The sequence below is a fragment of the Drosophila hydei genome, unplaced genomic scaffold (assembly GCF_003285905.1).
Source record: "Drosophila hydei strain 15085-1641.00,03,60 unplaced genomic scaffold, DhydRS2 tig00000001-arrow-pilon, whole genome shotgun sequence".
Classification (NCBI taxonomy): Eukaryota; Metazoa; Arthropoda; class Insecta; order Diptera; family Drosophilidae; genus Drosophila; species Drosophila hydei.
The window spans coordinates 138,096-155,605 of record NW_022045643.1 but is presented as its reverse complement, the minus strand read 5'-3'; the positions used below and the strand labels follow the sequence as shown (position 1 = coordinate 155,605).

Sequence of the window (17,510 nt, the reverse complement as noted above, 5' to 3'; positions counted from 1 at the left end):
ACTTCGAAAATTCAAATTTCACAACAATCGTGTGGCAATTCTTTGGCAATTCATATCAATCGATAACAGGGATATATGAGACTTCCGAAGCTTTTCGGCATTTCTTGGACGAGCTGTCCTTTGATCTCAATCATATAAACTGCGTATTTCTATTGTAATAAAATGCTGTAATTATATTTTTTTATATAGAATTCTGAAATCTATTTCTTCTTGTCTTTTGGATCATCCTTCTTGTCTTTTGGATCATCCTTCTTGCCTTTTGGATCATCCTTCTTGTCTTTCTTGTCCTTGACCGTTGTGTCTTTTGCCGTAGTCTCACTTGGCTTATCTTTGCCATCTTTTCCCTTTTCTGGCTTCTTTGCATCTTTAGCTTCTGCTTTGGGAGCCTTGGCGTCGCCCCCAGCTTTCGAATCATCCTTTTGTTTTTTATCATCTTTAGGTGCTTCCTTGGGCGGAGGCGTAGTAGGCCCATCGGCGGACATGCTCGTTGCCAACTGATTTGCCTTGGCCAACACTTCGTCTATGTCCCCGACCATGTAAAATGCTATTTCCGGTATGTCATCGTATTCGCCGTTTAGTAATCGCTTAAACCCATCCACACACTTAGCTACAGGCACTAGTTTGCCCGGAGTTCCAGTGAACACCTCAGCTACTTGGAATGGCTGCGAAAGGAAACGTTGCATTTTGCGAGCCCGTGCCACCGTTAGTTTGTCTTCCTCAGAGAGTTCATCCATGCCAAGAATAGCGATGATATCCTGCAGAGACTTGTAACCCTGCAACGTTTTCTGTACGGCTCTGGCGACATTATAATGCTCTTCACCCACAATCTCGGGATCAAGAACACGTGACGAAGAGTCCAGCGGGTCCACAGCTGGATAAATGCCCAATTCCGCTATTGGACGGGATAGTACCGTTGTTGCATCCAAGTGGGAGAACGTAGCAGCTGGTGCCGGATCAGACAAATCATCAGCCGGCACATAGACCGCTTGCACGGAAGTAATTGAACCATTTTTGGTACTGGTAATTCGCTCTTGCATGGTACCCATGTCTGTGCCGAGCGTGGGTTGGTATCCAACGGCAGAGGGTATACGACCAAGCAGCGCGGACACCTCGGAGCCAGCTTGAGTGAAACGGAATATATTATCGATAAACAGTAGTACATCTTGTCCATCAATATCCCGAAAGTATTCGGCAATAGTTAAGCCAGTCAAGACAACGCGACTGCGAGCGCCTGGCGGCTCATTCATCTGACCATAAACGAGCGACACCTTCGACGTATCATCCTCAAGGGAAATTACCTTAGTCTCGATCATCTCATGATACAGATCGTTACCCTCCCGTGTGCGCTCCCCGGCGCCAACAAACACTGAGTAGCCACCATGTGACTTGGCAATGTTATTGATAAGCTCCATAATTAGCACCGTTTTGCCAACACCAGCTCCGCCAAAAAGACCAATTTTTCCGCCCTTTACATATGGGGCAAGCAGATCAATCACTTTGATGCCCGTAACCAAAATCTCAGGCTTAACACTCAACTCTGACAAGAGCGGAGCTTCATTGTGTATAAATGAGTAGAACTCGCTCTTTACCTCGCCGCGTTCGTCTATTGGATCACCCACCACGTTCAAAATTCGACCTAATACAGTTTTGCCCACGGGCACCCTAATAGGGTATCCAGTATCGAGAACTTTCTGACCACGCCTAAGTCCGTCTGTGGAATCCATTGCGACGCAGCGCACCACATTGTTACCCAGATGATGGAAGACCTAGATGGCGTTTTGCTTAAAAAATAGATTAAATTAGTTGAATGAACCGATCTCACCTCTAATACAAGCCGGCCAATAGGGGCGTCTTGTACCTCCATGGCATTTAACACTTCTGGCATGTCATCAGGAAAGTAAACATCGATTACAGGTCCAATGACAGCGTGAATAACTCCCTCGCGACGTTTTCCTAGTATCTTTCCGTCATCTTTGCCTGATTTATTGCCAGATTCTTTTCCACCTTTTCCAAAACAGACTTGCATTAACGAAACCATTTGCCATATATATATCAATTTGTCATTTACCCTTTACCGATGCATCCTCAGGTGACTTACATTTGTCGTCATCATCCTTAAGCAGAGGTGTACTGTGAAGGCTACGCGTCTGCAACGAAAAGTTCACCTTTGCAGGTTGGCCAACTTGATGATTTGTCTTAAACCCAATTCTGGCACAAGCTTCAAATAGTAAATAGAAGTTAACTCCCAATAAATCTAGCGAACAATCTAAAAAAATACCTTTTGCCAATCTAGACCAAATCAACATTTTTAACAAATTAAGTTTTATTATTTGATAGAAAACTTTTGCTGAGGTCTCAAACGAGATATATTATTTTTTTAATGAATTATTTTTTATTTCTCAGCCAAATTTTAATTGCAATTGACTCGATTCTGTTTGCAAATGAAAGTTTCTCCTTTTCTGACTATTTCCATTTGCTGCATTGTCAAGGACTACTAAGAAAAATCCGTTAGATATTGAAACAAGTACTTAAAATACGATAGGAAGATTAATCGATTAATGATAGCCAGTAACGAATTGACTTTTAAAGATACTATAGGAAAATTAATCGATAAATCAGCAAATTCGAAAAATTTAAAACAAGCTAGATAATCTAAAGTTTTGTTTTTTCTGGTTAGAAACTAAAACCAAAACAGCACAGCTAAATAAAAGTAGCGAACCGCAATTGAAGCTAAAAATGTTGTAGGGTAACTACTACTAGTTGCTATGCCAACAACTCACTGATGTTGTGTCCATGGAATATTTAAGTACTTGGAAGCAGCATGGACGTCCTATCGCATTATAGCTCTCCTGTGATCGAATTCCCAGCCGCACAGCCGCTAGAAAAGCAAAATGTACTGGTTGACAACTGCACTGGCACTGATCCTCCGCCATCTTATATAGACACGTCTACCGAGACGCAGCAGAAACAGCATGTGTCCACACAAACAGAGCAAAGCTGCAGCAGCAATAAACATGTGGAATATGATGAGCGTGCCTTGGCCAAATGGCTGCGGCAGATATGTCCGCTGGTGGAGAAGGAATTAAGTCAGCCAACGCCACTCATGGATGAGCAGCAGTCCAGTCAGGTTACGCTGCAGGAGCAGCTGCAAGTGCACGCTTATCAGAAGTTGGCGATGGGCAGCATTGAGAACTCTCAAGGTTTGGCCATTTGGCTGTGCGTGCACACAAACAATGCGCCCGTGTTGGTAGTCACAACTGTGGCACCTCACGACGATTGGTGCGAGCATATGGAACAGCAATTGAAGCTCTTTATACCCCAGCGTATGTCCCATGGCAACTTTGTAGTATACTCGGAAGCCAAAGCTTTGCCTCTCAAATCGTGCTTACGCAGCCTGTGCACAAATAATTTTAATAAGAATATTTTTGCCGGCTCTACAATGGATGGGGAGCTATTCGTCTGGCTGTACGAGCAGGCAACCGTGGAAATTAGACTGCTGTACAGTGTTTCCTCTACACAAGGCGCAGCCGTGGCCCTCGATTGGGTCACGGAACAACGTCTGCTCGCCTGCTATGCGAACGGCACAGTGCATCAATGGTTGGTGACCCAGCAAATGACCATGGACTGGGAGTAAGTTAACAGCCGACAAAATAGAAACTTTCCTATAATCTATTTTCCAGATATTCTTTGCCAGCTTCAGTTGGCGCAGAGCTGACTACTATGGTGTCGCTCGGCCTGGACGACTTCGTACTGGGTACCAATAATGGCGGCGTCTATCGCTGCTGGAGCACAGGTCGCCAACCGACTGTTGATAGGTCTAGCAAGCAATTGCAATTGCTAGCACTGCGCAAGCATCGCTTCATGGTCTCCACACTGCTGAAGACTTTAATGAAAGGCCGTCAAATTGTGATTAGCTGCGATTTGAGTGGTCAGACCTACTACCACGATATGCGACACGAGGAAGAGGTATGTATGAGAATACATGCATAGGTCTGTATCTATTTACAAGGATATTTCATTCTTTGACAGGACACTGCGCAATTGATTGTGCAAATCCCGTTGCCTTTTAAGAATGCCATTGCCTGCAGCCGTGATGCCAATATCATCTATTGTCCCAGCAATGACGGCGCCTTGGAGTATTACAGGATCAGCGACGGTGCTCATGCTCATGCAAAAGGTGCTCTGCGTGGACGTGGACACTTCATACGCATCAGTGACAATGGCTGCTGGCTAATCACAGGCCTCTATGGCAATGAATTTCAAATATTCTATATTGATAGTACCTCAGGAGACTAAATAAAAATGCTTTCGATTGCAGAAGAAACCCACTTCTACAATAAGAAAATGTGGTTTTATATTAGCTATGAATTTATATAATCTAAAAATATGTCTATTTCATTATTAAGCTTTGCTACTTGGTTTTTTGCTGGGCAGAACATCTTTAGTATCGACATGTGCTTTCTTTTTCGAAACAAGTAGCTTGCCACAGAATCCAGATACTTTTTCACATAAAACAATCAGATGTCTACTGAACGTTACCGGCTGTTTAATAGAAGTCATTATTTGCGTAGAGCTGTTCGCTGATGTTCCGCATTTACTTTTAATTTTGTTGCAGTCATTCTCTATTTGACCTGATGTTTCTGATCCACAAATGGTCTGCTTTACACAAGTCTCTATTTTATTAGAGTCTAAAGGATCTTTACAAAATAAACTTGGATTGACGGTATTCCCCTTCGTGCTACAGACGCCTAATTTTTCACTGGATTGGCTGATGGTACTCTGATTTTGATCAGATTGCTCTGTTCTGGAGCTAGCATGAGTTAAACAACTCTCTATATTATTAGAGCCTTTTGGTTCCCCATAAGACGAGTCAATTATAGAGGTAGTGACTTCTTTGAAAACTATCGGATGTCCACAGAAATCAGAAGATATTGTTGTGGAAGATTGATCCGTTTTAATAGAGGTGGACGGTGTTTCAAAGTTGGCATTCGATGCTATACAGAACTCATAAGCCGTAGTTTCCTCATTATTAGATGTGGGCTTCTGAGAGGGGGCAGTGCGTTCCGTTCCAGATGACCGGACATTCTCTATCTTATGAGAGTCATGCATGTTTTCAGAGTCGGCAGTGGAAGAACTCTTATTATTGAAATCTGTTAAGTTTACACACAAGTGGGCCCAACCCGAACAAGTGGAACTTTCAGAAATTGCCATGTCTTCTAAACTAGTCGAGCTATTATCAGTTGCAGTCAAATTTATGATAGCCGCATTTTCCTTGCCGCGGTCGACTGATTTATCAAATAAAGCATTTGGATACTCACAGAATCTAGTCTCTTCCTTAGTTACGATTTGCCTGGAGGCATTCCATATTTGACTAGAATTTTGATTGGAGGCAGTTGCTTCCTTATTGAATGCGGTAAAGCTCTCCTTGTTTGGATAAACTGCTGTTTCACTAGAGGCAATGAATGTGTCGGTAATCTCCTTTTTTTCGGAAGTTCCGTTCATATTAGAGGCGAGCACCTTTTCCCCAAAAAAAGGCTCCTCATTTTTTGAGACACGCTGTTTTTCGATTGGTGCCGTCTGCATGACATTGATGGCATTATCAAAGGATATATTTTTTGATATGCCCATGAACTTCTTAATAAACATTTTATAAGGATCTTCGACTTCCTCACATTTGTGAGATGTATGTGCAGTACAAGCTTCCGCATCATCGCCGTCGGTAGAGAGCGGTTGGCACAAGGTCTTCTCTTTATTACAATTGGATGTGGGCTTCGTCATCCGTATATCTTTGTCGCAATCCACGGTTTTCTTAAAACCCACCGACCCATTATGTAATAAATTCCCTGCCTTCAAGGCAAACAGATGTCCACGTGGCTGACACTCGCCATGGTCACAAATGTTAGGCCCCATTTTGGGACATGCTTTCAAAATGAATCAAGGTTCATATAAAAAGTAATATAATTTTCTTTTGTGCTGTTCTTACCCTTTCCGAATCTCCCCAAAACTGTGAACATATTTCTAAATTGCAATTTTGTTTTTGTTAATGTTTTAACATAACTAAAAGTGAAGTAATGATAAACAAACTATGATACCTTGTGTCAAAGTAAAAATGAATTTTGGTGCAAAGTTTATGTAAGCAATCAAAGGTTGATTATTATTTTTTATATATATATATATATATATATATATATATATATATATATATATATATATATATATACATATATATATACATATATATATATATATATATATATAATCTCTAGTGTCTCTGATTTAGAAGAAGAACATCGTTTAATTATTCATATAATATAGATTTTATATAGCTTCGCTTAAGTTTATTTATGGTTTCATCATCTTTCAATGCTATTTACACGAGTTTGGATTAAAATTTCACAGATGTCTAACAAAACACAATATTTGTATATATATGTATTTATATATAGGTATGAATTTTAAACATAATGCAAAACATATAATCCATTCTTATTAATTTTCTATTAAATAAAATCATTTCTTTCATACTATTGCCTGTGCTGCCAGTGTAAAAATAGCTTTACATAAAAAAATATTTCCAAACACTCAATCATGCGCGTGATGTACAAAGGTATATAAAAAATATGTTGATTACATATAATTAAAATAATCATAGAAAATAGAAAATATTATTTTGATTAAGTTTACAAATGATAATAATTACAGAGCGCAAATTAATGAATATGTTGCAAAATGTTGCACTAATTTTCAATAAATTATACAATTAACATTAACGAGACAATCATCTGCATAGTTCTATATCAATTAATATATACTATACATATGCATGTATATATGTATATAGTAGTACTGCACACAATTTTGCTAAATCCATCACGCTTGCCGATTCCATACGTAAATTTCCTAATCACTTTCTTCATGCTCTCAACTTTCCACTTATTCATATAAAGTTTTGTTGATTTTGCAATAATAATAGTACTCATAATAATAATAATAATAATAATAATAACTAGGCATCTATCTGCCTAACTGCTGATTGGCTAATAAATTCAACTTAATTAAACAGCACAGTATTGGGATCTTCATTATCCATTTGCTTAACATGCCGTAGTACGTCCTTTTTCGTTATAACACCCAACAATCGACTGCAAATAGTTGAAAACTTAGTTCAATTATTTTAAAAATTATAATTATCATATACTTACCCGTTATGTGTCACAAGCGTTTGACGCAGACCCAGTTTGCGGAACATATCGACGACAGTTTCCATGGGTGTTTGATCGGTGACCGTGATGGGCGCCATATCAAGTATTTTCTTTAATTTAAGTGGCGGCGGTCCCAGATTTTGAGTGGGTGTCGTGGACGTAAATAATACTATGGAATTACTATTAATGCCCTCGATAAGACGCTTTGCGTTACCTGCCAAAAATATAATGATTTAAATACATACATTTTGAAAAGATATGTTGCTAACTCACCAATAGCCAAATTAAGATCCCTGCGCAACACAAAACCAACTAAATATTGATTTTCCCTAGATACAACTACAGGATAGCCATTGTGCTCGGTCTCCTTAAGCAGATTCTCAATATCGTCGACTGTCATGGAATCCTGAGTTATGACATTTAATGTTTCATTGCGCTTTGGCTGCATGACATCAGCCGCCAACGTTGTATGTGCAAACTCCTCTTTGCTGTCAAGGAACGGATAACCATTTAACGCAATATGCGCATCATATATTCCCTGTCTACCCAGCGCATCGCCAACCCACTTGGAGGCCATTGCAGCTGCCATCAATGGGACGATATAACGCACTCCACCAGTTAGCTCGAACATAATAACCACGAGGGAGACAGTCATGCGCGTAACTCCGCCAAGCACGGCAGCAGCGCCGACAACTGCATACAATCCAGGTGTTATTAGATTACTATCCGCACACTCTCCGGTGAAGAACCAAATGTTTGGATAACTGTACGCAAACTGCTCCACACCGATGCCTACAATGCGGCCCATAATGGCGCCCAACAGCAGTGATGGTATGAACAGGCCCGAGGGCACCTTTATGCCGAATGTAAAAATGGTCAGTGCCAGTTTCAGTACAAAGGTCAAAACCAGCAGCCAAATGGAACGATAGACGCCGGGACCTGGCTCTGTCACTTCAATAAAGCTAGTACCTGTGCTGATATTCATTCGCTTGTAGTCACTGTCCCATGATAAATAGGAGGAAAATTAGAGTGAGTTTTAGTTAAGATTAACAACTACTACACTTACCACAAAGGGTTTGAGTCTCCGGGCGAACACTTGCTGACCAACAGAAAAATGAGTTCGTTCATGTTCATGCGTGTGAAGGGATTTGGATAGCATATGATGGCAGTAACCAAAGTAACAAAAAGCACTTCGCTAACAGGATATTGGCCCAACTTGCTAAATTTTCTGTAGCGGCACCACCATAGGTTCGCCTTTATAAAGAACGTGCCAATAACACCCTGAAAGATATACAACGAAGAATATATACTATAACTATATATTAATTTTTCAATATGCTACTTACACCCATGATGCCCAGAAAGACGAATGGAATTAACTCAAAGAATATCCAAGGTTTGTTATATTCCACAAAGAACAGAACGGAATGCTCATTGCCAAATGGCGTCAGTGATCGTAGAACAAAAGCAGCAATAAGCGCACAGAAGAACGAGCGCCACAGAGTCTTCAAAGGAAAGTAATAAGACACCTCCTCCAGCGAGAACAGCACTCCACCTATAGGCGCTCCAAAGGCAACCGACACGCCAGCAGCAGATGCTGCTGATAGAATTTCACGCTTTTTGGCCTCGTTACGCCCATATTTGGGAAACAGATGCGAAAATATGTTGCCAATACAGCTAGCAATGTGCACCATTGGTCCTTCCTTGCCAAGCGTCAGACCTGCAGACACGGAGAGCATCAAGCCCACCGATTTGATCAACAGAGTCCATTTTCCCAAATAGCCACGAATGATAAAGCCCGACAATATAGTCTTGATTTCTGGTATGCCAGATCCGCATGCATATGGGGCAAACATGCGCACCAGTGATGCACTTAGTGAGGCAAACAGCAATGCCCATAAAATATATAAAATATACGATATGATATTCGGACCAGTGCCCGTGCGATTGAGTCCAAAGATCTCCGGCCACGTTTTCCACTGAAATGGAAGTGATTTAGTTATAGAATTATGGAGTTCAATTTAATTAATTAAACTCACCATGGAACAGTTACCCTCCTCGAAGACAGACTGCTTATCTGGATAGCAGCATTGCTCGCGATTAAACCAAAAGGCAGTCGGACATATGCCATGTTTCAAATCTGACATCCAGCTAGCGCCTATATCAACCATGCCAGCCACACAGCCCGCCGCAATGCCCACAAGCAGGACACACAGCCAGCCAGAGCCAGCATCAACAGCTCCCTATAAATGGTAGATAAGTATTATATTAGTTAAGATTACAAAGAGAGCTTAAGGCATATCATTTTTACTTTTATCAAATCCCAAACTGAATCCTGCCGCTTTTTGACTATGTAACGATGTCGCATACGATCGCGTGCAATATCCCGCTGCCAATCGATAGTGTGAAAATCTTCGTACTGCCCAATGCCCGGTATGTCATCGTGTACCTCCGAGGAACCATAGAACGACAGTGCTCCTAAAGCGAGGACATGGTCGCAAAATAGAAAGTACTTTGATTTAAATTGCTCATATGTTAAACACATTTTGAATTTGATAAAATGGACTGGATTCTTGAGCAGCAGCTGTAAAAAGGCAGTTATTAATATTACTTTACAAATTTAAGATTAACAAATTAGAATATTTTGCGATAATAGCTTTCCGCTTTCACTAAGGAAATGCTTATCTACGACATAAGTGCTGCAGTTTGCAGTTGTTTTTAAATAGGAGTACAGACGCATGCACATGCACTGGAATTGTGCACATATCTGTGTATATTATTAACAAGCAAATTAAATTAATGGAAACGAGCGCGAGTGGCCCGCATACACATGCAAGCACATGTACACGTACATATATTAATATCAATAAAAGCAAGTACAGTCATAATTGTGACGTCTCGCGGGCTAACAAGATTAACATGATAAGTACGATAAACAACTCAACACAGATTTCTTATGTAGATGTCGTTTTGCTACTCACCATCCATTGGGTCGCCGAAAGCACTGTGAGTTGGCACATGTTGATGTTGTTGATGATGATGATGCATTGTTCGCTGATTTGGCGCAAAGTCGCGTTCCGTATCCGATTCGGTGACAGCCTCACGATGATAACCGCTAGAGCCACCGATAAGTTCGCCTGGACTGGAACGTGGCGTTATGTCGATCATATCCTCATCGTCTGTGTTTGCGGTGAGTGATGTGGTTGCTGCCGCATAGGATTGTTTTGAATGCGGGGCCAAAGGATGATCGCCGTCTCCTGCTCCTATACTATGGCCATTTGACTGTAAAATCGATAATTCCGTTTATCACTTTTTTGCATTTATGTACTTGGCACAAAATATTAACATTAGGCGACAAAACAGTTATTTGCTTACGCACTAACATATTGATAGGATTAAATGGTATTTTTGGCTTTAAGTGGGTTCAAAGGCAAGGGTGCGTAGTGCGGGGTGTGGGTGTGCTCAGCTGTTTAATGCTGACACCCACGTAGACACTTTTACAAAACTTATTTCCGCCCCTAAAATGTGCACAAATAATTTATGTATGAGCACATATTTCGTATGCAGCTTATTTCATGTCACACAAATGGTTGGCTACTAGTACTCGACTATTACATACCTTTTTCATGACTGTTTGATATGCGGTTATGTAGTTGTTGCCTTCCGCTGCAGCCTCTCTGCTACCTTTTAATGGAAATTTGTCCATTTTTATTAAAACGTAGTATTTTAAATGCGTGTATTAATGCGTCGCTTAGATTGGTATTTTGTGATTACTATAAATTTTTTTATTCTTTTTGCGTTGCAATATTGCAGCTGTTTTTTTTACATATTTTAATTGGTATTAGTGTATAACAAGTGCAACTAAACGTCACACACAATAAACACAAATACAAGCACACAAACAGTTGTTCGACTTGGACAAACAAAAAAAAAGCACTTCACATTTCACTTGCACTTGTTGTGTAGACTTAATATTGAATTTGTTTAAAGAGTTGTGCGCACATTTTTTAAGATCAAAAGTTAATAGTGTACAGGTTAATTAATTTTTAAATTAATACATCTTACTTTTTTTAGTTGCAATTGTTCTGTTTTATTGCAAAAAATCACGGCCACAATTCTATGTGACCAGGTGAACTACACAGTTAAAATACTTGCACTTTTTAGGAAAATTACATATATTCAACCTTATCGTCAGAGTTAAACGATGTTTTTTTTGGCAAAATACAAATCAAAACATGGACCGTTAAGTTTAGTAGATTATTCAAATTATTCCAAGTGTTGCTTATTCTATATTGCTTACTATATAAAGTGAATATTAAAAATGTAATAAATTCTAACATAGACGGCCAACACAAAACTCCTGGCTCTAAATATTGGCCATGTAAATAATTTCATATTAATACAATTCGCATAATTCATTCATTCCAAAATGGTTAAAAAATTCATTTGAAATAGCATGTGGAAACTCCATTTGAAAAAATGGCTGATGTAGATTTATTTCATAATTTGTGACAATGACTGATTTTACCGATAGTTTCTTACCATGAAAATACTAAATATATTTTATGGTAAGAATAAAACTGGGTGCCCCTAATGTGCAGTTATACCAGTATTGAAAAGCACATATTCATAGTATTTTTTATAGCAAACGGTCGTTGCAGTCTCAGTTTCCAAAATTGTTTAAACAAACAAATACTAAAATAGCTTCTGTCCGCTGTAAACAAAGGCCGCGAAACGCTAGTGCAGTTGGCGTTAGCAGCAGCAATACAATAACAATATGGCTGGTTTCGTAGCGGTGCATACAGGTTCGTTTTGATTGATGAGCATACATATATATTTATTTATGAGTTGGACACACACATTCGTTTCAGGGGCTGGAAATTGCATCGACGAAACCAAATACCAGCGCGTCATCAAAGAGGCATGCATGCGAGCTACAGAAATTCTTCGAAACGGCGGCAGCGCCATCGATGCTTGCGAGGCAGCGATAATGCGTCTGGAGAACTGTGGCCACACAAACGCCGGCTTTGGCTCCAATCTTTGCTTGGACGGCTCGGTGCAGTGCGATGCAGCCATAATGAATGGAACCACCTTAAACTTTGGTGCCTGCACCAATGTTAGCCGCGTAAAGAACCCAATACAGCTGGCTCGCCGCATCTGTGACGGCCAGTCGGATCAACAGCCGCTGGAACGCATTCCTCCCATGGTGCTAGCAGCCAGTGGGGCAGAGCAGTATGCCGAGCAAGTAGGCTGTGCCATGGTCGATCCCAATGTGTTGATCTCTTCGAAAGCGAAATTCCATTATAATCACTATAAGAGCAAATACGATCTAGTTGTCGGTGACAGCAAAGCAATCGAAACTGTCGAGGCTGTCCCTGAAGCGGGCAACGAGGTGGAGCTAACTGCCGCCCTGGACACCGTTGGCGCAGTGTGCGTCGATGGTGCTGGCAATACTGCAGCGGGCTGCAGTTCCGGTGGCATTCTACTCAAAGTACCAGGACGTGTTGGCCAGGCGGCAACTTATGGTGCCGGCTGCTGGGCCACCGATACGGATGAGTTGGCCATTGCCACGTGCACGACGGGCAATGGAGAGTACCTGATGAAGACACTGCTCGCCCGCGAGATATGCAATGGCGCCTTCAGCAGTGATTGCGCTGTGACCAGTCTGCATAAGACATTCAAGCAAAAGTTCTTGGACTCACCGCTGTTGCCGCAACAGCAAGATCTCTATGCTGGGGCACTCACATTGCTGTACTATCCCAAACAGAGCTGCGGCGAGGTGATGTGGAGCCATACGACGCAATCGTTCTGTGTCGGTTACATGGCAACCACGCAAAAAGTGCCAAAGGTTTGTGCACAGCCATCAGCTATCCATCATCTTGCCTGTCTATATATTGAATACTATATATATATTTATTCTAATGTTGTTTCTATTTTTTGCAGTTCGTACACTCTCCGTTGCCCACGTATAGTGTGCCAGGCAGATCGTGCGTTGTCAATGGCCATAATTTCCATTTGCGCATTTAGTTTGAGGCTAGCCAAATAGCCGCAGCCAACAGCCAACAGCCATCAGCCTGCTCTGTCCCAGACACAGCTCCGCCAGCGCTCCTCCTCCATCGTCATTTCTTTTGCAAATTCATTTGATTTAATATTTAATTGCCGCAACAAACACTGTCAATGCAGGCGCGCCGCCTTTCACCCAACCAACGAACCGGCAAAGCCAGCCAGGCTGCAGCCACCACCAAAACCAAAACCAGCAACGACAACGACAACATTTCATATTGCTTTTGTCTCGATGAAATATTAAGAATCATTAAATGGGAACTTTTCATTGTATATCACTATGTACGTATGTAAATATTGTCTATGTTTTTATGTGTACGCCACAACTAGCAATAAAATAAGATTATTTCGCATATATATATACACACATATCTAAAACTAAAGCGCAACGCAACTGCCCGCCTCATAAATCAGGCGAACAGTGGTCGGAAAACGTGAACATCATATTCTAATCACACATTTAGAATTGATGACGTAGACCCAAGCAAAACTGTCGGCTGTTTGCGGTTTTTTGTTTTTATTTTTATTTTTGTTTTGTTTAAGAAAATTTAGAATTAAACCAATCTTATTAGCACAAGTTTTATTTAGCTAAGAATTTTAATTGTTAAAATAGAAATTTGCTGCAGTATTTATTAATGAATGTATATATATTTTTTTAATAAATATATATATATATATATATATATAGCTATAAAATCTGTTAAAAATGATAAGAAATAGAAAATGTTTATAGCTTGTTTCAACTATGGAGCACTAGGACTCTCTTCGGGTTCGTTTGGCTGTTGGGAGGCGGTCGTGGTCGTGGTTGCAGCTGTGGTCGTGGTTGCAGCTGTGGTCGTGGTTGTAGCTGTGGTCGTGGTTGTGGTAGCCACTGGACAATTGGTCGGCTTGGTGGCGACACAGGATTTAAGACGCGTGTCGAAGTAAGGAGTAGGAGCAGAGCAGGTTCTATACAAGGACTTCCAGTCATTGCTGGATACACTGTTCCTCTGGCAGTAGACGGCGCTCTTGCAGCTCGCATCGGCATATGCATAGAAAAATAAGGCTGTAACACCCTCCGATGCAGCGATGCAAATTCTATTACGATCGTCGGGACTGGGTGTTGTGACTGGCGCTGGAGTTGGCGTGGTATACTGAGCATCGCCAGAGCAAGTTGGACTCTTTTTAAGCTACAGAAAATCGATAAATGTAACTCTGCAAACTCGCATACTGTTCGTTAAAAATTGGACTTACATAGTCAGCGGCACACTGTGGCACACAAACGGAACCGCTTTCAATGTCCGCAATGCATATCTCATCATCTTTGCAACTGATGACGCTGGCTATATCGCCGTTTATGCAACGGCCTGCTTGTGTCTTGCTCACACAGGTGTATTTAGCTCCGTTGCCACAAGAGCCACAACCTCCGGGGCCACCATCGGCACATAAGTTCTTAACTGTATCGGAGAGTTCAGTCCTAGCCACACAGATTGCGTCCCCATTGGTGCACACGGTGTCTCCAGTGCATTCTTCCTCTTCGCCATATGTTTCGCCATCTGATTTGAAATCGAACAATTTTATGATTAGCGAAAGTCCTTGCGGATATCCTGCACTACTTACTAAAGCAAAAATAATATGATGTCTCCGATGAACAGAGTACTTCGTTGCCTTCCATGCATACACCGCATTTGGGCTCCGCCGGGTCCTGTGCAGCAACTAAGCTGAACGATGCGATGGCAAGAATTGCGATCAACTTGATCATGATTTGTCTCATGGATTTGAATGTAAGTTCCTAACTGATGCTATGTCGCCCACTCAGCTGGCTTATATACCTAAAACATTCACCTTCAATTCTTCAGTTTATGGATCCTGCCATTATAATGCTGTTGACTTGTCACACGGATCATAAAGCAATATCGAAACATTCTTTTCGGCTCAACATAGCAACAACAACAGCCACAGCAACAAATTGTATAATTTATACTGCTATAGTAGAGGCAGATCATTCTTTTTTTCTCAAGAATACATTATTGACTTATCTTTATCTTTATTATCTTTACTCGCGAAATGTAAGGTATTAAAGAATGATAAACCATCAGAAGGTCGTCTAAGATAATTTTCATTTTTGTATAATAATATTTTGAATTTTCTTTGGCGGAAGTTGAATTGAGTTGAGTCTTAATATTTATTAAGAGATATGTTTGGGTTAGGGAAATTGAAATTTGTACAGAGTATTTGTCAGCCGAGCAAACGTGTTCTATATACCCCTAAAGTTGAACTAATTTAGCAATCATAAAACACCTAAAAACAAATAAAAATTGAGTAGAAAAACGATAGCTCTATAATTCTTCTATCTTAAGTTAATTACTTTTCATATGAAGGGTATTCCATACTCTTACATCTGAAATCTATAGGGATTACTTCCAATATTGATAGACCCTTGATCTACGGATGCACTGAAAAATACTTTATTCGTTTACAAGTTCTATATAGATCTGCCAATATAGAATGGAAAATAGATCGATTGCATATAATTTCTTTCAATATTATATCAATTGTAGGGTTTGGCATGCTTCCAACATGCATAGGCACAACATATATAATACATTTATAATCTGTTTCTCCTTTTTAATTGAAATTCGGTAAGAACAAGTGAAATATTCAGTAGGTTCTTTTGTCTATTCTTCTGGAGGCGCTTCAGCTGCTGCGGGCGCTTCAGCGGGTGGCGCGGAAGTTCGTTTGGGCTTATCCTCTTCCTTCTCAAATTCTTCGGGCTGCTGAGTGCGCTCGTCTTCGCGCTCGAACGGATAGAAAGGATGGTCCAGAGCTTCTTCAAACTTAATGATTCGATCCTTGGGCTTGATGCCCTTCAGGGCGCGCGTATCTGCCTCAGTCAGCTGAAAATCGAATATGTTCAGATTCTGTCTAATGTGCACGGGATTCGACGCCTTCGGTATGGGCACCACGCCGTAGTCAATCTGGGAATATATTGAAGTCCATTAGCCACGTTGAGGAACATCTATCAAACTCACATAGTTGGCCATACCAGGTAGCGCAGCACAATTTGGGCCGCAGTGCGATCGTATTTCTTCACAAGGCGTCGCATGCCCTCCGAGAAGAAGTAAATCGGTGAATGAGTCTCACGGTCCGGCTGGCCGATTGGCGCATAGGCAGTCACCACGATGCCATTGTAGCGGCAGTAGTCAACCAGATCCTTTTGCATGAAGCCAGGCCAGATTTCCACCTGATTGACAACCGGCTTGTAGGAGCTGCACTGTATGATGCGCTGCACCTGCTCCATGTTGAAGTTGGAGACACCAATGCTGCGCACCAAACCCAACTTGACAAGCTCCTCCATCGCCCGCCATGTGTCAATATAGTCCACGTCGCTTTTGAAACGCAGCTTATATAAAAGAAACTCGATGGGAAGTGCAAATCGCTTCAACTTACGATAATTGTACTTTATCGCCCTCCATGGGGTAGAGAATCTCATCGCACACGTGCTTAAAGCCAACTGGAAAGTGCATTAGATAGAGGTCGATGTAGTCAAAGCCAAGTGCTTGCAGCTGCTTCTCGCAAATGCGACGAACTTCTCGGGGTTCATGATGGATATTCCACAGCTAACCATGGAGTTATGGAGTTAGACGAGTATTGTCATGGTATATCCACTCGGACTCACCTTGGTAGTAAGAAAGATATTCTCCCTGGATACATTTCCCATTTGGATTTGTGTACGTATCGCCTCGCCCACCTCCTTTTCGTTTTCATAGACATATGCCGTATCGAAGTGCCTGAACCCAGTCTCCACAGCGCAATGGATGGCCGTCAGGCATTGATAGCCACGCATCTGCCATAGGAAAGAATGGGAAGAATCTCAAACAGACTTACAGATGTTGTGTCTACCTTAGCGGTGCCATATCCTAGCACGGGCATATCGTAGCCGCTGCTGAGCTTGACCTTGGGCGACAACAGCAGGGACTTGACCCCACAGACGGGCTTGTCGCCCAATATAAGAGCGACTCGGGTATTGTCTTCCTCACCGTCCTCACATGAAGTCAAACAGCGTGCTGGTATCATGTCGAATATGTCTATATTATTGGTTCAGAATATTAAAAACAAACAGATGAATTTCATCTACACACAATTTTTTTTATTGGCAATTTTGAGTTGTCGAAAAGCGTTAATTAATATTTAAATAGCTGAATTTATGACCATTGGAAAACGGCATACAAATTGCAATTTATTTAAAATATCATTATATAAATA

At 41.1% G+C, this 17,510-nt stretch overlaps 7 protein-coding genes across 9 annotated transcripts; 2 read left to right on the top strand and 5 right to left on the bottom strand.

Moving 5' to 3' along the window:
• Positions 1–25: 25 nt before the first annotated feature.
• LOC111595057 (ATP synthase subunit beta, mitochondrial) lies at positions 26–2,364 on the bottom strand. Of its 2 annotated transcripts, none has more exons than XM_023308612.2 (4): positions 2,279–2,364; positions 2,099–2,218; positions 1,823–2,004; positions 26–1,766 (listed from the first exon to the last, which is right to left on the bottom strand). In XM_023308612.2, exons 1-4 carry the CDS (start codon positions 2,304–2,306, stop codon positions 201–203), a joined length of 1,896 nt encoding a protein of 631 aa, XP_023164380.1. In that variant the 5' UTR covers positions 2,307–2,364; the 3' UTR covers positions 26–200. The 2 variants fall into 2 exon arrangements, with proteins under 2 accessions (XP_023164380.1, XP_023164379.1); XM_023308611.2 differs by having other exon boundaries at positions 27–1,766; positions 2,069–2,218.
• Positions 2,365–2,634: 270 nt separating this feature from the next.
• Positions 2,635–4,312, top strand: LOC111595059. Its single transcript, XM_030223419.1, has 3 exons — positions 2,635–3,630; positions 3,681–3,966; positions 4,030–4,312. The coding sequence occupies exons 1-3, from the start codon at positions 2,822–2,824 to the stop codon at positions 4,294–4,296; spliced, it is 1,362 nt and encodes a 453-aa protein (XP_030079279.1). The 5' UTR covers positions 2,635–2,821; the 3' UTR covers positions 4,297–4,312.
• Positions 4,313–4,330: 18 nt separating this feature from the next.
• LOC111595058 lies at positions 4,331–6,112 on the bottom strand. The gene is made up of 2 exons (XM_023308613.2): positions 5,984–6,112; positions 4,331–5,921 (listed from the first exon to the last, which is right to left on the bottom strand). The coding sequence occupies exons 1-2, from the start codon at positions 6,012–6,014 to the stop codon at positions 4,402–4,404; spliced, it is 1,551 nt and encodes a 516-aa protein (XP_023164381.1). The 5' UTR covers positions 6,015–6,112; the 3' UTR covers positions 4,331–4,401.
• Positions 6,113–6,723: 611 nt separating this feature from the next.
• LOC111595119 (H(+)/Cl(-) exchange transporter 3) lies at positions 6,724–11,345 on the bottom strand. 2 transcript variants are annotated; one of them, XM_023308689.2, is made up of 10 exons: positions 11,268–11,345; positions 10,822–10,886; positions 10,184–10,484; positions 9,514–9,680; positions 9,242–9,445; positions 8,549–9,181; positions 8,269–8,483; positions 7,476–8,200; positions 7,203–7,416; positions 7,052–7,142 (listed from the first exon to the last, which is right to left on the bottom strand). In XM_023308689.2, the coding sequence occupies exons 2-10, from the start codon at positions 10,828–10,830 to the stop codon at positions 7,052–7,054; spliced, it is 2,559 nt and encodes an 852-aa protein (XP_023164457.1). In that variant the 5' UTR covers positions 10,831–10,886; positions 11,268–11,345. The 2 variants fall into 2 exon arrangements, with proteins under 2 accessions (XP_023164456.1, XP_023164457.1); XM_023308688.2 differs by lacking the exon at positions 11,268–11,345 and having other exon boundaries at positions 6,724–7,142; positions 10,822–10,908.
• Positions 11,346–11,850: 505 nt separating this feature from the next.
• On the top strand, positions 11,851–13,741 carry LOC111595084 (threonine aspartase 1). The gene is made up of 3 exons (XM_023308639.2): positions 11,851–12,007; positions 12,074–13,050; positions 13,146–13,741. The coding sequence occupies exons 1-3, from the start codon at positions 11,980–11,982 to the stop codon at positions 13,227–13,229; spliced, it is 1,089 nt and encodes a 362-aa protein (XP_023164407.2). The 5' UTR covers positions 11,851–11,979; the 3' UTR covers positions 13,230–13,741.
• A 267-nt stretch (positions 13,742–14,008) lies between these two features.
• Positions 14,009–15,027, bottom strand: LOC111595044 (spore coat protein SP96). Its single transcript, XM_023308570.2, has 3 exons — positions 14,865–15,027; positions 14,499–14,800; positions 14,009–14,434 (listed from the first exon to the last, which is right to left on the bottom strand). The coding sequence occupies exons 1-3, from the start codon at positions 15,016–15,018 to the stop codon at positions 14,009–14,011; spliced, it is 882 nt and encodes a 293-aa protein (XP_023164338.2). The 5' UTR covers positions 15,019–15,027.
• Positions 15,028–15,716: 689 nt separating this feature from the next.
• LOC111595045 (1,5-anhydro-D-fructose reductase) lies at positions 15,717–17,485 on the bottom strand. Its single transcript, XM_023308571.2, has 5 exons — positions 17,148–17,485; positions 16,924–17,091; positions 16,695–16,864; positions 16,291–16,633; positions 15,717–16,222 (listed from the first exon to the last, which is right to left on the bottom strand). The coding sequence occupies exons 1-5, from the start codon at positions 17,319–17,321 to the stop codon at positions 15,923–15,925; spliced, it is 1,155 nt and encodes a 384-aa protein (XP_023164339.2). The 5' UTR covers positions 17,322–17,485; the 3' UTR covers positions 15,717–15,922.
• Between the last annotated feature and the right edge of the window lie 25 nt (positions 17,486–17,510).

Excerpts from the sequence above, each read along its gene's own strand:
- LOC111595057 (XM_023308611.2), bottom strand. The coding sequence starts at position 2,306 with ATGTTGATTTGGTCTAGATTGGCAAAAG. Across the intron at positions 2,219-2,278 it reads TTGGTCTAGATTGGCAAAAG|CTTGTGCCAGAATTGGGTTT; the intron begins GTATTTTTTTAG and ends TACTATTTGAAG. Across the intron at positions 1,767-1,822 it reads TTGGCCGGCTTGTATTAGAG|GTCTTCCATCATCTGGGTAA; the intron begins GTGAGATCGGTT and ends AACGCCATCTAG.
- LOC111595045 (XM_023308571.2), bottom strand. The coding sequence starts at position 17,321 with ATGATACCAGCACGCTGTTTGACTTCATGTGAGGACGGTGAGGAAGAC. Across the intron at positions 16,634-16,694 it reads GGCGATAAAGTACAATTATC|CGACGTGGACTATATTGACA; the intron begins GTAAGTTGAAGC and ends GCGTTTCAAAAG. Across the intron at positions 16,223-16,290 it reads AAATTGTGCTGCGCTACCTG|ATTGACTACGGCGTGGTGCC; the intron begins GTATGGCCAACT and ends ATATATTCCCAG.
- LOC111595084 (XM_023308639.2), top strand. The coding sequence starts at position 11,980 with ATGGCTGGTTTCGTAGCGGTGCATACAG. Across the intron at positions 12,008-12,073 it reads TTTCGTAGCGGTGCATACAG|GGGCTGGAAATTGCATCGAC; the intron begins GTTCGTTTTGAT and ends CATTCGTTTCAG. Across the intron at positions 13,051-13,145 it reads CCACGCAAAAAGTGCCAAAG|TTCGTACACTCTCCGTTGCC; the intron begins GTTTGTGCACAG and ends TATTTTTTGCAG.
- LOC111595059 (XM_030223419.1), top strand. The coding sequence starts at position 2,822 with ATGGACGTCCTATCGCATTATAGCTCTCCTGTGATCGAATTCCCAGCC. Across the intron at positions 3,631-3,680 it reads CAAATGACCATGGACTGGGA|ATATTCTTTGCCAGCTTCAG; the intron begins GTAAGTTAACAG and ends TCTATTTTCCAG. Across the intron at positions 3,967-4,029 it reads ATATGCGACACGAGGAAGAG|GACACTGCGCAATTGATTGT; the intron begins GTATGTATGAGA and ends ATTCTTTGACAG.
- LOC111595044 (XM_023308570.2), bottom strand. The coding sequence starts at position 15,018 with ATGAGACAAATCATGATCAAGTTGATCGCAATTCTTGCCATCGCATCG. Across the intron at positions 14,801-14,864 it reads ATCATATTATTTTTGCTTTA|ATGGCGAAACATATGGCGAA; the intron begins GTAAGTAGTGCA and ends ATTTCAAATCAG. Across the intron at positions 14,435-14,498 it reads CACAGTGTGCCGCTGACTAT|CTTAAAAAGAGTCCAACTTG; the intron begins GTAAGTCCAATT and ends GATTTTCTGTAG.
- LOC111595119 (XM_023308688.2), bottom strand. The coding sequence starts at position 10,908 with ATGGACAAATTTCCATTAAAAGGTAGCAGAGAGGCTGCAGCGGAAGGC. Across the intron at positions 8,484-8,548 it reads TCTTTCTGGGCATCATGGGT|GGTGTTATTGGCACGTTCTT; the intron begins GTAAGTAGCATA and ends TATATCTTTCAG. Across the intron at positions 8,201-8,268 it reads GGAGACTCAAACCCTTTGTG|TGACTACAAGCGAATGAATA; the intron begins GTAAGTGTAGTA and ends ATCATGGGACAG.
- LOC111595058 (XM_023308613.2), bottom strand. The coding sequence starts at position 6,014 with ATGTTCACAGTTTTGGGGAGATTCGGAAAGG. Across the intron at positions 5,922-5,983 it reads TTTGGGGAGATTCGGAAAGG|CATGTCCCAAAATGGGGCCT; the intron begins GTAAGAACAGCA and ends TCATTTTGAAAG.